The 20,505-nt window shown below is 39.1% G+C and overlaps 1 protein-coding gene across 2 annotated transcripts in view; it reads left to right on the top strand.

Moving 5' to 3' along the window:
- The window catches only part of MORC4 (MORC family CW-type zinc finger 4), a 52,478-nt gene that overhangs the window by 14,165 nt on the left and 17,808 nt on the right, over positions 1 to 20,505 (top strand). For both annotated transcript variants that reach the window (XM_080795874.1, XM_080795873.1), the window contains exons 6-11: positions 1,275 to 1,407; positions 1,718 to 1,846; positions 5,772 to 5,891; positions 7,276 to 7,376; positions 16,494 to 16,592; positions 19,784 to 19,912. In XM_080795874.1, coding sequence (XP_080652000.1) covers positions 1,275 to 1,407; positions 1,718 to 1,846; positions 5,772 to 5,891; positions 7,276 to 7,376; positions 16,494 to 16,592; positions 19,784 to 19,912 — 711 coding nt within the window. The remainder of the gene's footprint in view (positions 1 to 1,274; positions 1,408 to 1,717; positions 1,847 to 5,771; positions 5,892 to 7,275; positions 7,377 to 16,493; positions 16,593 to 19,783; positions 19,913 to 20,505) is intronic.

Here is a 20,505-nt window from a genome sequence, read left to right as displayed (position 1 = left end):
ATTTACCATGTTGCTTTATTGCAGGACTTCTCAGAGGCTTTCATATGCTAATGTTATTTCAATCTCCATTGAAAATGTTTAAGAGAGCAATATAGAATGTGGTATTTCCCAGTTTAAAAAAAAAATAGTTTCTCCAGACCCCTTTTCCTTGAATGGTGAATGGTGAGGAACAGGGAGGACAGGAAACCTCCTCAGAGTATGTGTGAGAGTGGAGTGAGGTAGCAAGAATCAGGAATATCCTGGAAATTTCAGAATATACTATTATAGTGAGGTGGGCTTCATATAGACCATAACGGCTCTGGTCCAGCCCTGAAGAAGGAGTTACATTTTCAACACCACAGCTCTGAGCCTTTGGAGCCTGGACTGTGGGCGGGGGGGTGGGGGAGGGGGTATCAGTAGAGCTTGAAGTGGCCCTGAGGGCCAGGAATTGTTTCTCAGTTTTATTCAGTCATACAAACCTTATTACTTATTTCTTATTTAAGAGTATATGGGGGAACTATGATTCCATGGAACAAACTTGGGGAACTGATATATATGTTTTCTCTATAGCCCATCATTTGTTTTGCGTTTTTCCCAGGAACAAAGATGGGTCTTGCCTTCTTACCCTGGCAGTTGTTAGTGATCTAATGCAGGGTCTTGGAGTGGATCAAAGCTAAGTGGCCCAAAAAGATTATGAGAAGAAGAAAGACCCTTCTGAAAGGAATATGAGTACTTTTATAGTTAAATGATAATACCATAAATGATATTCCAGAGGACTAGCAGATATATGCTATTTCTATAGCAACCTTTTTTCCCCTCAAAGAAATAGGATTAGATCTGGGGAATCTTGATATTTCATTAGTCCTTATACCACTGCTGGAATCAGAAGAAGTTTTGATTCATTCCTCTATTTATTCAGTTAGAGAAGATGCTGCTGAATGACCTACCCAGCAATACCCAGAAAGTTGGGACCTATTTTAAGATCCCACCATGAGGGTAGCTGACATCCATTTATCGGATCAGATATTTCCACCTTCCCCTTTTTTTCTCCTTTTCTTCTGTACCTGGCATCACTACTTCTATGAAACATAGTCAATTTGTTTAGACTGGGAATACCTCTAAATATTGTGTGATCTTCAAACCAAGTAGTTTATTGTTCCTTTGCACTGATAGTCAGGGAAAGAAATAGGTGTCTGAGTTTTGGCTCATATTGTTTCTTTTCTCTTGGGTTCCTAGTGCATTTTTGTCCTTTGGAGCCAGTATTTGTTAGATTGGTACTTGTCTCTTTTACCCAGAAATAAAGATGGAAAGTCTGAGTTGGACTTTGATACAGATCAATATGACATCCTGGTATCAGACTTTGGCACAGAAGAAAAAGAGACTGGTGGTGTTACCTGTGAGCTGTCAGAAACAGAGTATTCTTTACGGGTGAGTAAGAGTGATTTTTCTTCAACAATGAGAGGTAAGATGCCTTGTACCATGAAAATATTGTAGAACAAGGTCTCACTTTAGTTAGATAAAGATGACAAACTTTTAGCCCTGTGCTAGGATTCCTTTTCACTGTCTCCACTAGAGCTGATGTAGTCACTAGCACTTTCATGCAGTAGTTGACATAACAAGGTATAGTAACTAAGCCAGATCTTTGCCTGGAATAGATCTCAGTCACTAGTAGTGTTTTATGAGGATGTCAATAGAACTGACAATGTCATATAATAATTTTCCCTTCACTGTTCCATAGGCATTTTGTGGCATTCTGTATATGAAGCCACGGATGAAAATTTTTCTACGTCAAAAGAAGGTGACCACCCAGATGATTGCCAAGAGCCTGGCCAATGTAGGATATGATTTATATAAACCTACCTTCACAGTATCCTTACAACTACATGAAGCTGACCTCTTCATTCCAGGATTAGATTTCTAAGTTGGCATAGGGAAACAAAAAACTTTCTTTTTCCAATTGAAAAATGTGTGTTATAATACAAACCCTATTACAGTATGTTTTATTTTTTTTTAGAGAGAGAGAGAGAGCGATCAGGGAGGAGGGGCAGAGGGAGAGGGAAAGAGAGAACCTTAAGCAGGCTCCACATGGAACCCAACATGGGGCTCCATCTCACGATCCTGAGATCATGATCTGAAGCGAAATCAAGAGCTGAATGCTTAACTGACTAAGCCACCCAGGCATCCCTACAGTATATTCTTTGAGAAGGTATTTCTTTTTTGTTGTTGTTGAAAATATTTCTCAAAGCCAGTCGATGTATCAGTTTCATCAGAAATCACTTGGAAATTGTTAAAATCATACAGCATCCTGAAATTTTGGAGCTTCTGTTTCAGTAGATTCTGAAATCTCTTTTTTTAATAGGAAATATTTATTTTTAAATTATCATCTAATTCTAATGAGTAGCCAAGTTTGAGAACCTCTACAATAAGGAGTGATCCACGCTGTTTGGTTTGTACTGGAATTTTGTTACATATTACATTGATTGAAATAAGCAAATATGGACTAGAACTTGTTAATCTTTTGGGCATGGTATGATTGTTGTTGTAACAAGTCCAGACTTACATTGATGAAAGTTAGGAGAGTGGAAATCAAAGGTTGATTTTCTAAGGTGAGGTAAACCTTCAGCAGGTTTGACATGGATTTCCTGGTACTTGTCATAATGACAGCCACTCAAAGGAGTAATTACTGATTTTCACTTCTACCCCCATTGCAGTGAGAATGGATTTCAGATGCTTGAGAAAAATCTTAAGTTGTACTATGGAAGTGAGGTCCCTCTCTGTTGATGGCTTTTGGGGCAAAATAAAGTCTTTGAAAGGGTGGGATCTCCTAAGTGATTGTGAAGAGTTGCTTTTATACTTTATTTGCTAGTAATTAAGCACAGCTCCTGGCCCAAGAAACATGTTCACACTCGATTTGCTTTATCAAAGGCATTATCTAGTTTGCTTTGTCCTTCTTCCCCGACCAAAAATTAGAAATTGTTGTTCCCTTTTTAAAAAGCTGTGTAAGTCCTTACTCCTAGGTCAATTGATTTTCTCCTGTTTTGGGAACACATAAATTCTCTACTACAAAAGTCCATGTTAACAAATCCAGAGCTAGCTTTGTTACATGTGTAGGTAAATTAGTTGTAATATCACTGTATGTAGGCTAGGATCTGAGTGTCCTAGGTTTCACAGAGCCAGTTTTAAAGAAGTGCTTTCTAACTGCTGTTTCAGGGGATACCACATTTCTGCCTCCAGCTTCTTTCTTTTGTGGGTTTCTATCAGAGCAACTCCTATGTATTCAAAAACAAAATTCTCCTGAGTAAATTTGAAGATCTAATTGGCTTTATTAAGTGATTAGTGATTAGGGCAGTATCCCATCTAGCAATTAAGAGATGTTCCCAGAAGCTGTACAAAATGAAAGGTATTTATAGGGTGGGGCAAAAAGTTGGTAGCAAAAGAAAAGAAAGGATTCTTTTAGGCCAAGCTGGCTTCTTTTTGTGGGAGAAGGAACAGCAGGGTTTTTATCACGTACATAGTGCTGATCAGGAAATTTCAGGTTGACTATTGAAAGGTCATATTCCTGGGATTGGTTGGAACCATAACTAAGTCTTGGTTTGTCTTGGGCTGGGGGTGGGGGGCGCCAGATGATTCCAATTTGGGGTTGTTTTTGTTTTCTTCTTCTTCTTTATTTTTTAAAGATTTATTTATTTGAGAGAGAGAGACGCACACATGGAGGGTAGGGGAGAGAAGGAGAGAGAGAATCTCAAGCAGACTCCCTGCTGAGCAGGAATTCCCCAAGCACGCTCAGTCTCATAACCCATGAGATCATGGCCTGGACTGAAATCACAAGTCAGAAGCTTAACGGACTGAGCCCCCCAAGCACCCCATTTTTTTTAACAGCAGTGCATTTGATACGTACTTCAACCCTCCTTCCTATTAGACTAGTTACCTTCCCCTACTAGAATTTGGGTTAAACGAATTCACTATAGGCATGAGTGAAATGAAACTCCTGATAAAATTTCCCCCAAGGTCACTGAGGGATGAGATCACTGATGTTGACTTACTTATTCCTCAGTTATCAAAGTCCTCTTTTGTCTTCTTATCCTTTTTCCTTATACTAATTTGGGGTAGGGAACCTCCTACCCCAATGTACTCCCACCATGATTTAGGATTTTAAAAGCCTGCAACAGAAGAATTTGTCATATCTCTAAAAATATTGATTTTATGGTATAGAGTTTTGGTTTGTCTGTTTTGGGGAGTTTGTTCTGCTTTTTCATTGGAATAGGGTCTTATCTGAGGTTTGATTGGAACTTCTGGAGCCCAGAACATATTTTCTGAGCCAAACATTACTGTGTTATGTACCCACTTGTATGATGCCTTTGTATCATACCTGATGCATTTGTTACATGGATTTGATGCAAGTAGCTTATTATGTAGAGGGGACAATGGAGATCATTTTTTGAGTCAGTAACAAATAATTTGGATTTGGATGTGAAGATTTCTTTATATTTGTTTCAATGAAATTTTCAGTTTCTCTATCTCCCCCTTTGGATGTGAAGATTTCTTTATATTTGTTTCAATGAAATTTTCAGTTTCTCTATCTCCCCCTTTGTCTTTCTCCCTCTCTTACCTTGCTTTTTAAATCAAATAGGACTTGCTAAAAACACATCATATTCATTTTTTACATATAATTCACTCTATTTCATCTATCTAAGCTTGTTCACTTCTTCTGATGAGACATATTGCAACAGGATGATTCATTGTCCTTTTAACTCTAAAACTGATTTTTGTTCTTGGTGCTTTTGCTTTCATTGTGTTTTGTATGATTAGCAGGGCTTACCTTATTGCTTATACAGTTGATTCTTGAACAGTGCGGGGGCAGGAGTGGTTAGGGGCACCTACCTCCTACACAGTCGAAATATGGTATAACTTTTGACTCCCCAAAAGCTTAACTACTGATAGCCTACTGGTGGTTGGAGGCCTTAACTGATACCATAGACAGTTGACATACATTTTGTATGATATTAAATGCTGCATTCTTAGAATAATAACTTTTTCTTATTTTATTTGGTAATTCTGGGCTACACAGTTTGTTTGTGAGTCTTTAAAAGTTGTCACAAATCTCTAAAAACTTTTCTGATGTGTGTATTGAAAAACATCCATGCGCAGGTAGATCTGTGCAGTTCAAACCCATGCTGTTCTAGCGTCAACTGGAATTGTGTGGATTTGTGTTGTACTAGTTATGACTCTTGTCTTATGCAACAGCAAACTGAGCAACTTAGCAAGGGTTAAGGAATGTTTTGTGATTGTTAATGAATTTTAAACCACTGATGGTATTTTGATGTATTTTCCTACACTCTTTTCTATGCATGTATTTATATATACATATTTTTAGATAATGCTCATTGTTATGTTCTGAACATTTCCTAATGGTCCCAAATATTTTTCAAGGACACAATTTTAAGAGGTACATAATAGACCATCTGACTATATCAACATTTTTTTAGTCATTCCCTCATTGTCAGACATTTGAATTATTTGTTTTTCTGTCATAACTAATTGATAAATCTCTAACTCATTAACCTTTATGGGCTTTCCTGACTGTTTCTCTAGGATAAATTCCTGGAAAGAGAATTACTTGGTCACAAATTAAGAATATTTTTAAAACTACTGCTACATATTTTTTTAATGTTCCCTAGAAAGGTCATACTGATTTCTGTCCCATGGTATTGGATGTTTTTTGCTATAGCATAGTACAGAATGTTGTCTGCTAAATGCCCTGGCATTTGTCTCCTTAATGATTTTCTTCTCAGAATAAGCAGGTGAAAATAACTTTTGGGTTCTCTTGCAAGAATAATAACCAGTTTGGAATGATGATGTATCATAACAACCGACTCATAAAGTCTTTTGAGAAGGTGGGATGCCAGGTGAAGGTGAGTGGTTAATGTTTCTTTGCCATAAAAGGCTGAAAAGAGGAGGAAGAGGATTTAAAATTTGCAAAGGGAATAGACTCATGAATGGCTTTTACTCCCATCTTAATGATAGTTGTTAAATCTGATCCTGGAACTCTGTGTTACCAGTGAGCTGTGTTTTGTTGAAAAGGTCTTTCTACTTCTCATTCTTCACAGATGTTGATCAATCCAGGAGCTTAACTCAATGCATTTTCTACATACACACCAGCAACTTTGCAGTGTGTATCAGTTTATTAGTGTTTAAAGTAGCTCTTTCTAATGATTGGGAGACTGTAAAGCATAGGAGAAGAAGCATAAAATTTAGTTGTTAATGACCAGGATTTGAGTTCTGACTTTTCCATGTAGAAGCTGTGTAACTTTCACTTCATTGTTTAATTTCTCTGAGGATCCCTTTCCTTCCCTGTAAAATAGAAACAACAGTAATAATTGTTCCTGCTTTGCCTATACTACAGCTTACAGGGTTGAGAGACTTAAATGGGATAAAGTATGTGAAAATACTTTATAAACTGAACTGTATAAATATCATCATCTTTAATGTTTTAATGGCAATTTAAAGTAGTAATATCCACAAGTATCCTATTCATTCCTGTTTTACAGGTAAGATTTCTTAAGCACGAAGAATGATAAAACACTTTGTATTACACAGTAGGACAAACTTATAGAAGACTCAGGACAGCTAGTTTACAGCCTGTGCTGCTTTTCCTTGTTCTATCATCTTTATATGTGCAATTCATATTTGTATGCCAGTCTAATTACACCCTGACTTTGTAAATCCAAAAATCTCTTCTATTAGCTTCCCATTAAAAACCACTGCAAGTAGGACTCCCTTTAGTAACTGTTTGGCAGCCTATGTATATAAAAATTACTTCTTTTAATAGAGTGTCATGTTCCCACAGCATCCTTAAAATCGTTTATCACATGAAGTTTGGTTTCCATTCCCTAGAACAGTAGTACGTGGCCTTGATTTTGTTTTGTTTTGCTTTGTTCTGTTTTTTAGCATTGTCATTCTTTGTTCAAAGGAAATCTTATGGCCATCACATAATATAACACAGATGAAGGTAGAAGTAGTGTGTATTAAGTAGAGATGCCAATTAATCCTTGGAAAATCCTAGAGATTCTATGGATCATAGTTTGAAAATCTTTGCCTTAGAATTGGTTGGAGGTGCCAGTTCAGTTTAATACTTGCAGTCTGTTGAAGTACATTCTGAGTATTTCTCTAGATGTTGCTGTACTTTCCTTGCCTTTGAATGTTATGTAACCTTTCTATTACTGCCTAAAATCAAAAGGAAATGTCTCCAGACCATCAACAGTAATGTAAGTGTTGAAATTAATATTTTTTTTGAAGCCAACTCATGGAGAAGGTGTGGGAGTAATTGGAGTCATCGAGTGCAATTTCTTAAAACCCGCCTACAACAAACAAGACTTTGAGTACACCAAAGAGTACAGGTGAGTCACTCCCAGCCTGACATGTTTCTGATAGTTTCTCCAGATACAATTCTCTTCTATTCTCTGAAACCTCTAAAATCATCTCTAAAAGCCAGCAAGATGAGTTAACTGAGAACTCCTTCAAATCTCTCTTCTAAGATTAGAGATAAAATGATTTGACTTTTCAATTAAAACTTACTGATACCTGACAGAGAGAGCCCACTAGAGATAAACCTTACCTTTAAAAAGTATGGAGAGACTATGGGAGTCATTTCCTAAAATACTTGTGGTGAAACAGAGAGTTGGGATTGATCTTAATGAAAAGGGATGAAAGGATCTGCAGGTATCGAATATGTTGGGGGGAAAAAAGCCGCAGTTTGAAATTTGTTCCAAAAGAATTTCTTGAAGCCAGTGAACAGATTGAGAGGAAAGCAGCGGGAAAGACGTGTGTTTTCATAGACGCATCTAGATTTCATAGGTGAGACGAGAAAAGAATCAAAAAGGAACTTGATGTTGAGGCTGAAGCAGCGGGGATATTTTTAGAAGACAAAAAAAAAAAAAAAGGAATCAATAAAGCCAGGATAAAATGGTTTGTTGTAAAACTTTTCAGGAGGGATGGGTCATTCATTCCTTTTTCACCAAGTATGAGATATCTCCTATGTGCTAGGTACTAGGGACAGAAGAATGAAAGGTAAGAATCCTTGATGTCTGTGAACAAATGGGATGAGATATATGCAAATAAGAAACTCACATACCTATAAAATAATTGCTTCAATGGAGGATACATGCAAAATGGGAAGAGCCTTTAAATACACCTAAAGGAGTCACTCAAGGCTTCACAAAGCAGATCCTATTTGAGCTTAAACTTGAGGGAGAAATTGGAGTTGGCTAGGTGGACAAATAGGGCAAGGACATTCTAAGGACCAGGAAGAATAGGCACAAAGGGGCAAGTGGTGTTCCGGGAATAAGGAGAGAGAAGGTATGAGGACATTTGGTGTTGCTCTCCTTGAAGCCTCAGTAGCAAATTTTAGAGTTGGGGGGAAAGTATTTCCCCAAATCTCTTTTGACATATACACAAAAAAATGTAATAAAATTAGTTAACTCTTCTGCCTCAATTTATCAGAAACCATAGGAATTTTAGGTTTAGTGCTTGAAAAAGAGACAGCTGTTTGGATGGCAACCCTAAATTAATTTCAGGGCAATTGGTTCTTGATCACTAGGGCTACTCAGTGGGTATGGTGACTACCTGCCCTCCATTCAAGTAAAATGGCCTTTTGAATGTGAGTCTGGTCCAGAACAGAGATCTTTGAGTAGAACTTGACTCTTGAGAGTGAAAGTTTAGAAATGACATCAGTTTGACAAGTCTCAGAGCTAAGTCATTCTATTTCTCTTGAGTGAAAGGAACAGTGAATTTCTAGTGATTAACCAAATAGTTAAGATTTGTGACATCCAAATATTAGATACTAAACATCACTTAACATTCTCTTATATCCTCTCTGTCACACACCCCCATCTACTTTTAAAATTTTAGAGATATTAGACCTTGGCTTGTGATGTTTCATTTCAGCACGATGAGCTTGAGGTGGTTGCAGGGGATTCAAATAGAGATAGTCTATAGACAGTAGGTTTATTTGGCTGTAAACACCTAGGACTTTTGCCTCAAGTAGTTTAATATCTGCTACACATTTTATTAAAAACAGGAAACTAGTATACTATCCTATATACAGTCTTTTGAGGGTAATACATTTGCATTACTTTTATTCCAGTTCTGGCATCATGATTCTTTTTTACTGTATTTTATATAAAAGAAAAGGTGTTTAGTTAAAAAAAATTAGAGGACTTTGAGAAGGGGATTAGAGAAAGCTGTCTGGTATCAGAAATTCATCCTAAGAGTATTATAGATATCAAAACTGCAAATGCATGACATTTTAGGATATTTGAATAGAGACTAGCTCTGTGATAATATTAAAGAATAATTATAAATAAAAAACCTGCAAATGCTAAAAGAGATACCAGCCATCACAGTGCTGGAATGTCTACAAATAAATCATCTGTAATATCACTCTTAATAGTTGTGGATATCAGATTTCAGTTGCAACTACCAGGGCTCAAACTGACAACATTTTTAGAATGAATTTCAGCTTAAGAAATAAATTAACACCACTGAGCACCTCCCCGGTGCATGGCACAGTGGCTGGGCTTTGTGGAATTTTCCAGAGAAATTCAAGACATGGTTGCTGTCTTTGAGGAGCTTACAGTTGATTTATAATGATGAATTGTCAGGGGTGGGAGGTTGGGTGAGCCTGGTGGTGGGTATTGTGAAGGGCACAAATTGCATGAAGCACTGGGTGTGGTGCATAAACAATAAGTTCTGGAACACTGAAAAGAAATTAAAAAATAAAAATTAAAAAAAAATGAATTGTCACATACATGAAACAATTTGGAGAGCAATAAAATGGCCATGTCATCAGCCAAAACCTAATATGGTATGGGGAAAAAATGCCCTGATAGAGCAGATAGGGAAGGTTTTAGGTGGAAGGTGTGACTTGAGATTTGTCTGAAAGGATATAGGACTTAGAAACAGGAGGGAAGGGAATTCCAGGATGGGGCTATAGCATGATCTAAAGTAGTGACAGGAACTTAGAATGGTGAGAGTATAGGGAGTGGGGCTAAGAGGAGACAGCTAGAGCGAAGGAAAATAGAGTTGACTAGATAGAGTAGAGCCGTCTTCCTAGAGCAGGAGTTGACATCCTTTTCCTGTGAAGGGCCAGGAAATAAGTATTTTAGGGTTTGCGGGCCATATGGTCTCTGTCACAACTGCTCAGTTCTGCTGTCCTATAAAAGCAGCCCTAGACAAGAAGTAAAGGAATGAACTGTGTCCAGTACAGTTTTTTTGTTTTGTTTTGTTTTTGTTTTTGTTTTTGTTTTTTTTACAAAAGCAGGCAATGGCCTGAATTTGGCCCACAGGCTGTATGCTGAGCCCTGTCCTAGAGCCACAGTTCCCAAACGACGTGTCAAGCTGCACCTAACGAACTCACAGAGGATTCATAGGATATTTGAAATTTTTGAGGGAAATACAGTGATACTTGACTTCTGCCTATAAATCCTAGAAGTTGTTTTCTCTTCCTGCTAGAACAAATCACTACTCACTTCGCCGCTTAAGACAATGCTTATTTATTGTCTTTGAGTTCTGTAGTTTAGAAGTCCGATGCAAATCTCACTAGGCTAAACTTAAGGTGTTAGCAGGGCTCCATTCCTTTCTGGGGGCTCAAGGGGAGAATCCATTCCCTTGCCGTTTCCAGCTTCGAGAGGGCTGGCATCCCTTGGCCTGTACGTGGCCCTCTTCCTGCATCTTCAGAGCCATCAGTGGTGGGTGGAGTCCTTCTCACATCACATCACTCCAATGACCTTGCTTCTGTCTGTCATCACATCTGCTCCTCTGCTTCTGACTCTTCCGCCTTCACTCTTCTCCTTTAAGGCCCCTTGTGATTACATTGGATAATTCAGGATAATCTCCCTCTTTTAAGGTCAGCTGGTAAGTAAGTAACCTTAATTCCATCTGCAACCTTAATTCCCCTTTGCCAGGTAACCTGATACAGTCACAGGTTCCAGGGACTAGGACATAGGTGTCTTTGGAGGACCATCATTCCACCTACCACAGCCTGCTCCCTGGCCTCCAAAGATCCACTTATACCTCACCTGCAGAATATATTTGCCCCATCCCAACATCCCCAAACTCTCAACTGTTACAACGACTCAAGTCTAAACCCTCATCTTAATGTCAGCAGCTCACAATCCCCAAATCTCATCATCTAAATCAGGTGTGGGTCTGATGCATCCTGGGGCAAAATTCCTCTACCTCTGCAGCTGTGTCCTTTATTTATTTATTTTTGTATTTCACTCTAAAATACAATGGTGATACAGGCATAGGATACCAGTTACAGATATTCCAGTTCAAACAGGGAGGAAGATGGAAGGAAAACAGGTCTCAAGCTACTTCAAAGTCCAGCCAAACTAATTCCATTGAATTTCAAGTCCTGCGACAAATCTAGGGCTGGCAGCTTCATCCTGCAGACCTCATGCTCTACCCTCTGGGCTCATGGCTGCACCCTCAGAGTCCTCTTACCTTTTTCAGGAAAGGGAGCATGTCTGTGCAGCTCAGGAGCCTCATCAGCCTGTTTCCTGACTCTAGAGTTTTGGAGGTCCACCAATCTTCTTTCAGTGTTATACTCTTTCCATCCCTTCAGTCCAGTGAGGCAGTGCGTGTGCCAGTATGCCTTGTGGGTCTCCCATGTATGTCATGAATATTCGTTCAGTCAGACAAGAAGCTCTTGACGGGTCTTTCCTAGATAATCCTATTTCTATTCTTGGCTTCTGCTGAGATGGCTGTGAAGATCTGAGTCACATGTTTAAGCTTTTCAAAGAGCTTTTTGTGTGACTGAATACACTGACCTTTTGATCTGAGATATTAGCAAAAGGTTTTCTAGACACAGCCTTGGCTTTTTCTCTAGAGCAGGCTTTCCTGACAGTGAATGTCTCAATTTTAGCATCATCTTCAATCTGGTTAAGCTGAGGATTTCCAAAATCATGAAGTTCTGGTTCCTTTTTGTCCAATAGTTCTCTCTCAATTTATTTGTTTCCTCCCCACCTTTTTATGTAAGCAGCAAGAAGACACTAGGCCACACTTTCAACACTTTGCTTGGAAATCTCCTCAGCTAAATGTCCAGTGTCATCATTTACAAGTTCTGCTTTCCACAGAACTGTAGGACACAGTTCTGCTGAGCTCTCTGCCACGATGTAGCAAGGATCACATTCCCTCAAATTTCCCAGTAGCATGTTCCTCATTTCCTCCTGGGCCTTCAGCAGCAGCACCTAACTTATCATCCGTGATTCTGCTAACAGTCCGTTCCTAGTGATGAAGGTCTTCTGAGGAAATTTGCATTTTCTCCACCATGCCCCTCACTTCCTTCTGAGCCCTTGCCAGGGGGCTGTTGAACATCCATATTTCTACTAACCATCTGCTCAATCTAGAATCTAGGTTACAGTCTCGGCCATTTCGGTCAGGGTCCTCAAGTTCTTCCAGCCTCTGCCTCAGATCTAAAGCTCAGATCTAAAGCTGCTTCCACATTTGTGGGTATTTGTTACAGCAGCACCCCATTGCCAGATAACAAAATCTGTTGCATTCCTTTTGATTACATCATATCTTTGCAAGTCTGGGTGTTTAGTGGTTGCTTTAATAAAAAGTAATACAGGAAAGTCAACATTGAAGAAGTGAGGGAAGCCGTGTCCAGTTTCATTCCAAGGTTTGAGTAGTGGTACACTGCCCAACAGGTATGCACACATATCCATCCCAGCAGTAATTGTGGCTGTTTAAGAATGAAATAAAAATTTCCTTTTCAATTTATATGTATTATTTTCTCAAATAGATATTAAATTTTAGTACACAAATACTGATTAAATTATTTGGACCTAACCGTTTAGTAACTGGAACTGGTACATATTGCTTTTGATCTGAGGGTGCCGTGAAAAACTTGAGACACAACGGGTGCCACGAACTGAGAAGGTTTGAGAACTTCTGTCTTACAGGAATGTTGGGTAGAGTAGTTGATACCTTAGACAGTGAGACTCCATTGTGTATTCTTGAATGGCGGAGTGACTCGAAACCCTTCTATCTTAAGGATATACTCTGTTATAACTATATACTGCTTTATGGTTTTTAAGGTGCTTTACATGAATTAGGTCAGCTCATAAATCAGGAAACAGGGCCCAGGATGGATTGAAGGAAGGATTAAAGGCTCTTGGGGTAACGTAGGTCTGAGATGAATGTCTGAAATAACAGTAGCTGTGAAGAAAAGTATAGGACAGATGTGAAGAAAAGTTCAAGTGATTTTGGTGACGTACTATATAAGACATATAAAGGAGAGGGCAGAGTCCAAGATCATTGCAAAGACTCAAACTGAGTACACTGAGACATTGGCAGGATCATTGATAGAGTAATGACTCTACTTTGGGAAAAGGAACAGTCTTGTGGAGTGGCAATGGTGGAAACTAGACCGTAGGGGGTTAAGACAGGAGAATGAAGAGGGGGTAGTGGGTGTAGGCCACATATACCAGGATTGGGGGAGTAAAAGGATGGGGATGAATAGAACCGTAGAGTCAAGCCAGGGCTTTTTGAGAAGAAATGGGATTTTAGAATACATGGTAACAGTATCTTGGTTGAGATGGCGGTTACGTGACTGTATACGTTTGTCAAAACTGTTAGAACTACACACTTAACAAGATTAATTTTACTCTGTGTAAATTTTACCTGAATACATGAGAACAGACTTTTATTTTTCTTTTTGGTAAAGGTATAATTCACATACTATAAATGTCACCGTTATTAAGTGAACACTATAGTGGTTTTAGTATATTCACAATCTGTGCAATCATCACCACCATTGAACTCCAGAACATTTCTACCACCCCAAAAAGTGACCTCTTGTCCATTATCAGTCACCCCAGTCCCTGGCAACCACATAATCTTTTCCCTTTTTTCTTCCAGTTTTTTTTTTATTGTGGTAAAATACATGTACCATTAAATTTACCATCCTAACCATTTTTAAGCATATTGTTAAGTGGCATTAAGAACATTCACACTGTTTTACAACCATCACCACCATCCAGCCCCAGAACTCTTGTCATCTTGCAAAATGGAAACTCTATACCTATTAAGTCCCATTCCACTTCCCTCAGCTCCAGGCAGCCCCCATTCTCCTTTCTGTCTCTATGATTTTGACTACTCTGACTACCTCATTTAAGTGAAATCATATAGTAATTTGTCTTTTTGAGACTGGCTTCCTTTAGCATAGTGTCCTCAAGCTTCATGCCCGTTGTAGCATGTGTCAGAATTTCCTCTTTTTAAGGACGTATAATGGCCTAGTGTATGTGTGTGTGTGTGTGTGTGTGTGTATCTATACGTATACACACACACACAAATGCACAATACATTTTGGTAATCCATTCATCCATTGGCAGACACTTGGGTTGCTTCCACATTCTAGCTCTTGTGACTTATAGTCTGTTTCGTCAGACATTAGTATAGCCACCATTTTCTCTTTTGGCTAGTATTTACATGGAACATCCTTTCCCATCCTTTCACTTTCAATCTATTTGTGTCTTTTTTAATCTAAAGTTCATCTCCTTTGGGCAGCATATATTTACATCATGTCTTTTTTTGTGTTTTTTTTTAACCCATTCCACCACTCTGTTTTTGATTGGAGAGTTTAAACCATTTACATTTAAAGCACTTAGGGATAAGGAGGGACTTCTTTCATTTTGCTCTGCCTTCTGTATGGCTTAGAAGATTTTCTTTTTGTCCTTCATTTCCTGTATTACTGTCTTATTTTGTGTTCAGTTGATTTTTTGTAGTGAAAATTTATTTCTCATTTCTTTTTGTGTATATTTTATAGCTGTTTTATTTGTGGCAACCATGGGATTACATGATCTGTGATCAGGAGCAGCAAACAGCTATCAGAGTCCAGATCCCCAATATTTGGAGGGCAGTCTGTTTTTGCCCATCCTAGATCCTGCAGGTTGCTCCTAAAATGTGTGCACAGCTGCCTGCCATGGGTCTGTGGATGGGAGATGGTAGCTACTCCTGTTCTAAGAGCTGAAATTTGCCCATGTACCATTCAAGCCTTCTCCCGAAAATTGCAAGCCATCAGTAGACTCTAGAGTTCCAAATAGTTCAGACAGTTCTGCTAGTGCAGTGGCTGTCTAGGTGGGGAGATAGATTCCTGGTGCTTCCTAATCCATCATCTTTCCAGAATCCCATCTAATCTTCTTTTAAAAATAGTTTTAAGGGGCACCTGGGTGGCTCAGTCAGTTAAGCATCTGCCTTCAGCTCAGGTCATGATCCCTGGGTCCTGGGATCAAGACCAGTGTCGGGCTCACTGTTCAGTGGGGAGCCTGCTTCTCCCTCTCCCTCTACTGCTTCTTCCTCTGCCTCCTGCTCCTTCTGCTTATGCATGTGTGCATTCTCTTTCTCTCTCTGACAAATAAAATCTTTTAAAAATAGTTTTAAAGTAGAATTGTAAGAGAAAACAAGGAATAATTCTTCATCTGTGACTTGAAGGAAAGATACAAACATAGAAGTGTGAATGTTAGTAGCTTGGAGGGGAGTAAGTGTTTATAGGGGAGCTCACGAATGATTACTCTTCTCTGTGTAGTCAGAATCTAATTTAATATTAGTAAGGTGGAGGTAAGGAAGAATACCTCTTAAGGAGAGAAGAGGTCTACAATACCTTTGGGAATGATGCATGGAGTCCAGAGATTTTTTAAAAATACTAAATTTGTAGTATTTCAGGTGTGTACAGCTCTACAGTAAGGTGTAACACTAGGTTATAGAATTAAATATAGAGCAGTCATTTGAAATTGGCAGTTTTTAAAAGTAAAATTCAGGTTTTGACTTATACACATAACATCATTTGACCCTAGGTTTACTGTTGTTCATTGGGGAGGAGGGATAAAGGAGAAAGAGCCAGATCCAGAGCTGGGGTCCAGCCTCCACTAACAAATGCACAGTGGAGGGTTGAAGGGGGCTTTGTTGTCCATTGGTCCCTAACTTCTGTGATCAACATTTGAGTGAAGAGCTATATAGACATTGTTAAGTTAGGATTGGATTGATCTGTAATAAGTAGGGTGCAGTATTTGATATGTGATCCTCTCTCTGACTTTGAACTGGGTCCTAAATTGTTTACCTGGAGTTATCTGACAGTTGGAGCAGCTCCGCATTAACTTATCAGTATGGCTCTGTCCTTGCTCTGCAATTTAGTCTTCCATCATTGTCAATAATATCAGCTCTCCCACCTCGTGATTCTCAAAACCCTGAATATTTGGAGAACACAGTACTTTTTAGGACTTGTGGCCATTTTACCTTTACAACCAATGTGACCACTCGACGTGATGACTGTCATTTTATACATGTAATTTGCAAAGGTCGTGGATTCACATCCTAGTTTCTGGAAGTGTAGTTGTTCAAACATAGACTGAATAATCTACATTGTCAGTTTCTCTTAAATGGGAGCATCTCAAAGATCGTGAAATTGTTTGACAGATCCTCAGCATTGATGTGCTTCTTCTTGCTTTTTCTTTCAGGTTGACAATAAATGCCCTTGCCCAGAAGCTCAATGCTTATTGGAAGGAAAAGACATCCCAAGAGAATTTTGAGACCTCAGCCATTACCAGGCCAATACCGTGAGTAGTAAATAAGAATATAAAAAGTATTAGGGGTGATGTCCATCGAGCAAGTGGAAGGGACAAGGGTTAAGATGGTGCTTTTCACATACGCAACTTTAATGAACTAATAGTAGGAAATCACGGGTACTAATTCCATCATTCTCTAGACCTCTTCATTCTGGTTGAACACATGTGTGGTTTGGCTCATTAATGTGAAGAGTTTAGGACTGTGAGTTTATCCTACAGGCAGTATGATGTAGTGGAAGATGAAGCCATTTAAATGAGACACTTGTGGGTTGAAAATCTGGATCTGGTTCTTAATGGTTTGGTGAGTTTGGGTAAGTAAGTCACTTCGCCTCTGTAAGAATATGAAATTAGGTAGCATAACATTTTTAGCATAGTACCTGGCATATAGTACGTGTTCAGAAGTGTTAGCAAACTTCCTTTCTCTTTAATCTTAGGGAACATTGTTGGGCCTGTACCAAGGAATTTGAGGGTAGAAGTAAAGAACCCAGCATACCAAGAAAAAGGTAGAATTTATTGAATCAAAGATAGGGAGTTACAGAACTGTGGATCAGTGTGACATGCCTCAGTGAGCCAGGATAGGAGCATAAAACAGAGGATAGAATGTGTAACCACACGTACGTAATCAGTTACACCACCATCATGACAAAGATTAGAGTGTTAGAAGTTCATTTTGGGGATTGTCACCTGTGGGGGGTTTTTTAAATGGAAGTTATCAGGTAAATGTATGATACAGAATTTCCTTTCAAAGGCAACATGATCGGCTGTTGTGTGAATCACTGTCTTATTCTGAAGATCTCTGCTCATGTCCAACCTCTGTGGTTTTCAAAGAAATGCCAACCTAGGCGAGATGGCTTTTTTTTTTTTTTTGCCTTTCAAATAAGTGGTGATTAATGCAATGAAGCAGATGTTCATATATTGCTGGAGTGTGTGTGTGTTACACAACCTTTCTGGAGGCAGAATTGTAATAATTACTATTATTTATTGAGTACTTATATACCAGGCCCTGGTCTAAGTTCTTTACATGTAGTTACATTTATTTGGTCATTACAACAACCCTATGAGGGAGACAGAATCGTATTTTTACCTGTTTACTAATGCAGACACTGGTATACTGAGAGCTTAAATAACTTGCTTAAGATGAAACAAGTAGAAAGTGGTAGATGCAAGGTTCAAATATAGGCAGTCAGCCCCCCAAACCCAAGTTTTTAGCCATGACACTCTTCTGGAAGGATGCAGTGAGGAAAATACGGTCTAACCCCTTTAACTACCTGTTTATTGCAAGCATGAGCTAAATGCCTCTCCTGTCTGCCTGGGTGGAAGGATCTACCATGGTTTGATATAACCTGAGGCAAGGAGTTGCTATCTCTAATGCTTGTCTCCAAGGCAGTAATATTGGCATGCTTCTGCAAGCAGCTGTTCTGTGCACCTCCATGTAAAACCAAAGCTAATAGGACCTTTCCTCTGCCCACCACTCCTGCTAGAAGTGCTTTTTGCAAAACAGTGGCTGTATGGAAATATATGGATACCAGAGGTCGGGCCTGAGCTTGGAGCTCAGAGGTTACAAGGCTGGAGCAGCCTGGAACCAGGAGATAGGAAGCTGTATATCCAGAAATGTGTATGAGTTCTCTTTGTTAAAACAGAGTTTTAAACAAGAAGAGGACATTGTCTTTGAGTGGTAGAAATATGAGTGTCTTTTCTTTTTTATATCTTCTGTATTTTCCAGTTTTTCTATCATTTTGTATTTTTGTAGCTAGAAAAAAAGCATCATTTAAAAAGATAAGGAAGGGGCATGGGTGGCTCATTCGGTTAAGCATCTGACTCTCGATTTCAGCCCAGGTCATGAGCTCAGGGTTGTGAGATCGAGCCCCACATCGGGCTCTGCGCTGGGCATGTAGCCTGCTTAAGATTCTCTCCCTCTGCCTCTGTGCCTTCCCCTCCCTACCACCTCCTGCTTGCACGTGTGCGTGCATGCTCTCTCTCTTTAAAAAAAAAAAAAGAAGGAGAACATTGAACTAAGACATAAAAGAACCATATCACTCTGTTGAAATGGCTATTAGAAGAACAGTATAAATGTAATATACACACATCTTGCTCTAGGCTAACTTACATGTTTCTCAAATCAGCCCTTGGTGCCCCTCTGCCCTCTTTCTGCTTCTTTTCTCCAGCCATCTCCCTCTAGTCTGCTTTACATTCCTTGGATGCTGACTGCTTCTATACACAGACCACCTCCTTTCACAGAGAAACACTTTCACGCTGCGATATAGCTCACTGGGTTACGCTTCCTGGCAGGGATGGGAGTGGCTTTGTGTATAATTCTGGAAGGATTTTACCTTAATTTAACCAGTTGTTGGACTGGAGCTACCATATCTAGTTAGGGAATTTAATCACATTTATAGGATGTTTTTAAGATGAATGTTGGGAATACCAATGTAATAAAGATTTGACTGAGGTATAAACAAAGACTTTTGAACAGAAAAAAGAGAGGACTAGGGAGTCTGTAGGGAAATGGGGGATATTTTGTGATGATGATGCTTCTGTGACTCCTGCAAATGCACTTTAAGCCTGTTGCACAGTTGGATAGAAGCAAATAAAATGATTTCTGTGGGTTTCGGTTCTTGGTAATATTGTTAAATATATATATTTATATATTGATGTGTATATAGATTTTTTCCTAATAATTTTAGAGTTAAAATTATCATCTTGTTTGTTTAAAACAAGTGATTCTGGATAAATATTATTTACTTCCATAAATAATGGTAGCTTACCTTCTTAATACTTGTTATAATTTTTCATCTCCATATCTGGTGTAGTTCTATTATTGTTTTATTTGTGAAGTTCAAGATGCATATTTTTTTTAATTTTATTTACTTAACAGAGAGAGAGAGAGATCACAAGCAGGCAGAGAGAGGGTGGGGAGCAGGCTTCCTGCTGAGCAGAGAGCCCGATGCGGGGCTTGATCCCAGGACCCTGAGATCATGACCTGAGCTGAAGGCAGAGGCTTAACCCTCTGAGCCTCCCAGGCGCCCCCAAGATGCATATTTTAGACACCTTGACCATAACATAACAGTTCTAACACATTTCCTATATAAAATTTTGTTCTTTCACTTTTGGGGTGTGACTTTCTAACGTAAGGGCACAGAGCTAGGATATACGCAGTCATACTTCTGTTTTCCTTCTTTCAGGAAGATTCCTGACCAGACATGGGTACAGTGTGATGAGTGTCTTAAATGGAGGAAGCTTCCTGGCAAGGTTGATCCATCTACATTACCTGCAAGATGGTTTTGTTACTATAATTCCCATCCAAAGTACAGGTAAGGTTGGGACTCAGTACTGTGTTAGGGAACATTCCTGATTTGTCTCTATATTCTAAAACACTTTTTTAAAAAGTTTTTTTGAGTATAGTTGACCTATAACGTTACATTGGTTTCAGATGTCTGACACAAGCATAGTAATTCAACAAGTCTGTCCATTCTGCTGTCACAAGTGTGGCTCCCATTTGTCTCCATACAGCACTATGACAGTATCAGTGACCATATTCCCCTTGCTGTAGGTTTCATTCCCAGGACTTACTCCATAACCGGAACCCCACTGCCTTACGTTCATTTTGCCCACTTAAAGCACTTTATCTCAAGTCTACACTCTGCAGCCTGGCATCCGAGCCCCTTGCTATCTGACCCCACCTTACCTATCCAGCCTTAGTTTTCACTATAGCTTAACACAAATCGTAAGCTCTCGCCAGGCCTGTGGCACCAGTGTTCCCTGCACGCGCCATACTTGTTCCCTCCTCCATAACTTGAGAGTGTCATTCTCCTTGCTTACAGTGTGTTTCTGCATTCCATCTGCCTGTCCAAATCGTATCCATCTGGGAAGCTGAAGTATTCTTGTGTGGTACTTCTGTTGATAA

The sequence above is a fragment of the Martes martes genome (assembly GCF_963455335.1).
Source record: "Martes martes genome assembly, chromosome: X".
NCBI lineage: Eukaryota > Metazoa > Chordata > Mammalia > Carnivora > Mustelidae > Martes > Martes martes.
Note: the sequence above shows the minus strand (reverse complement) of the source record. Positions and strands in the feature narration are given on the sequence as shown.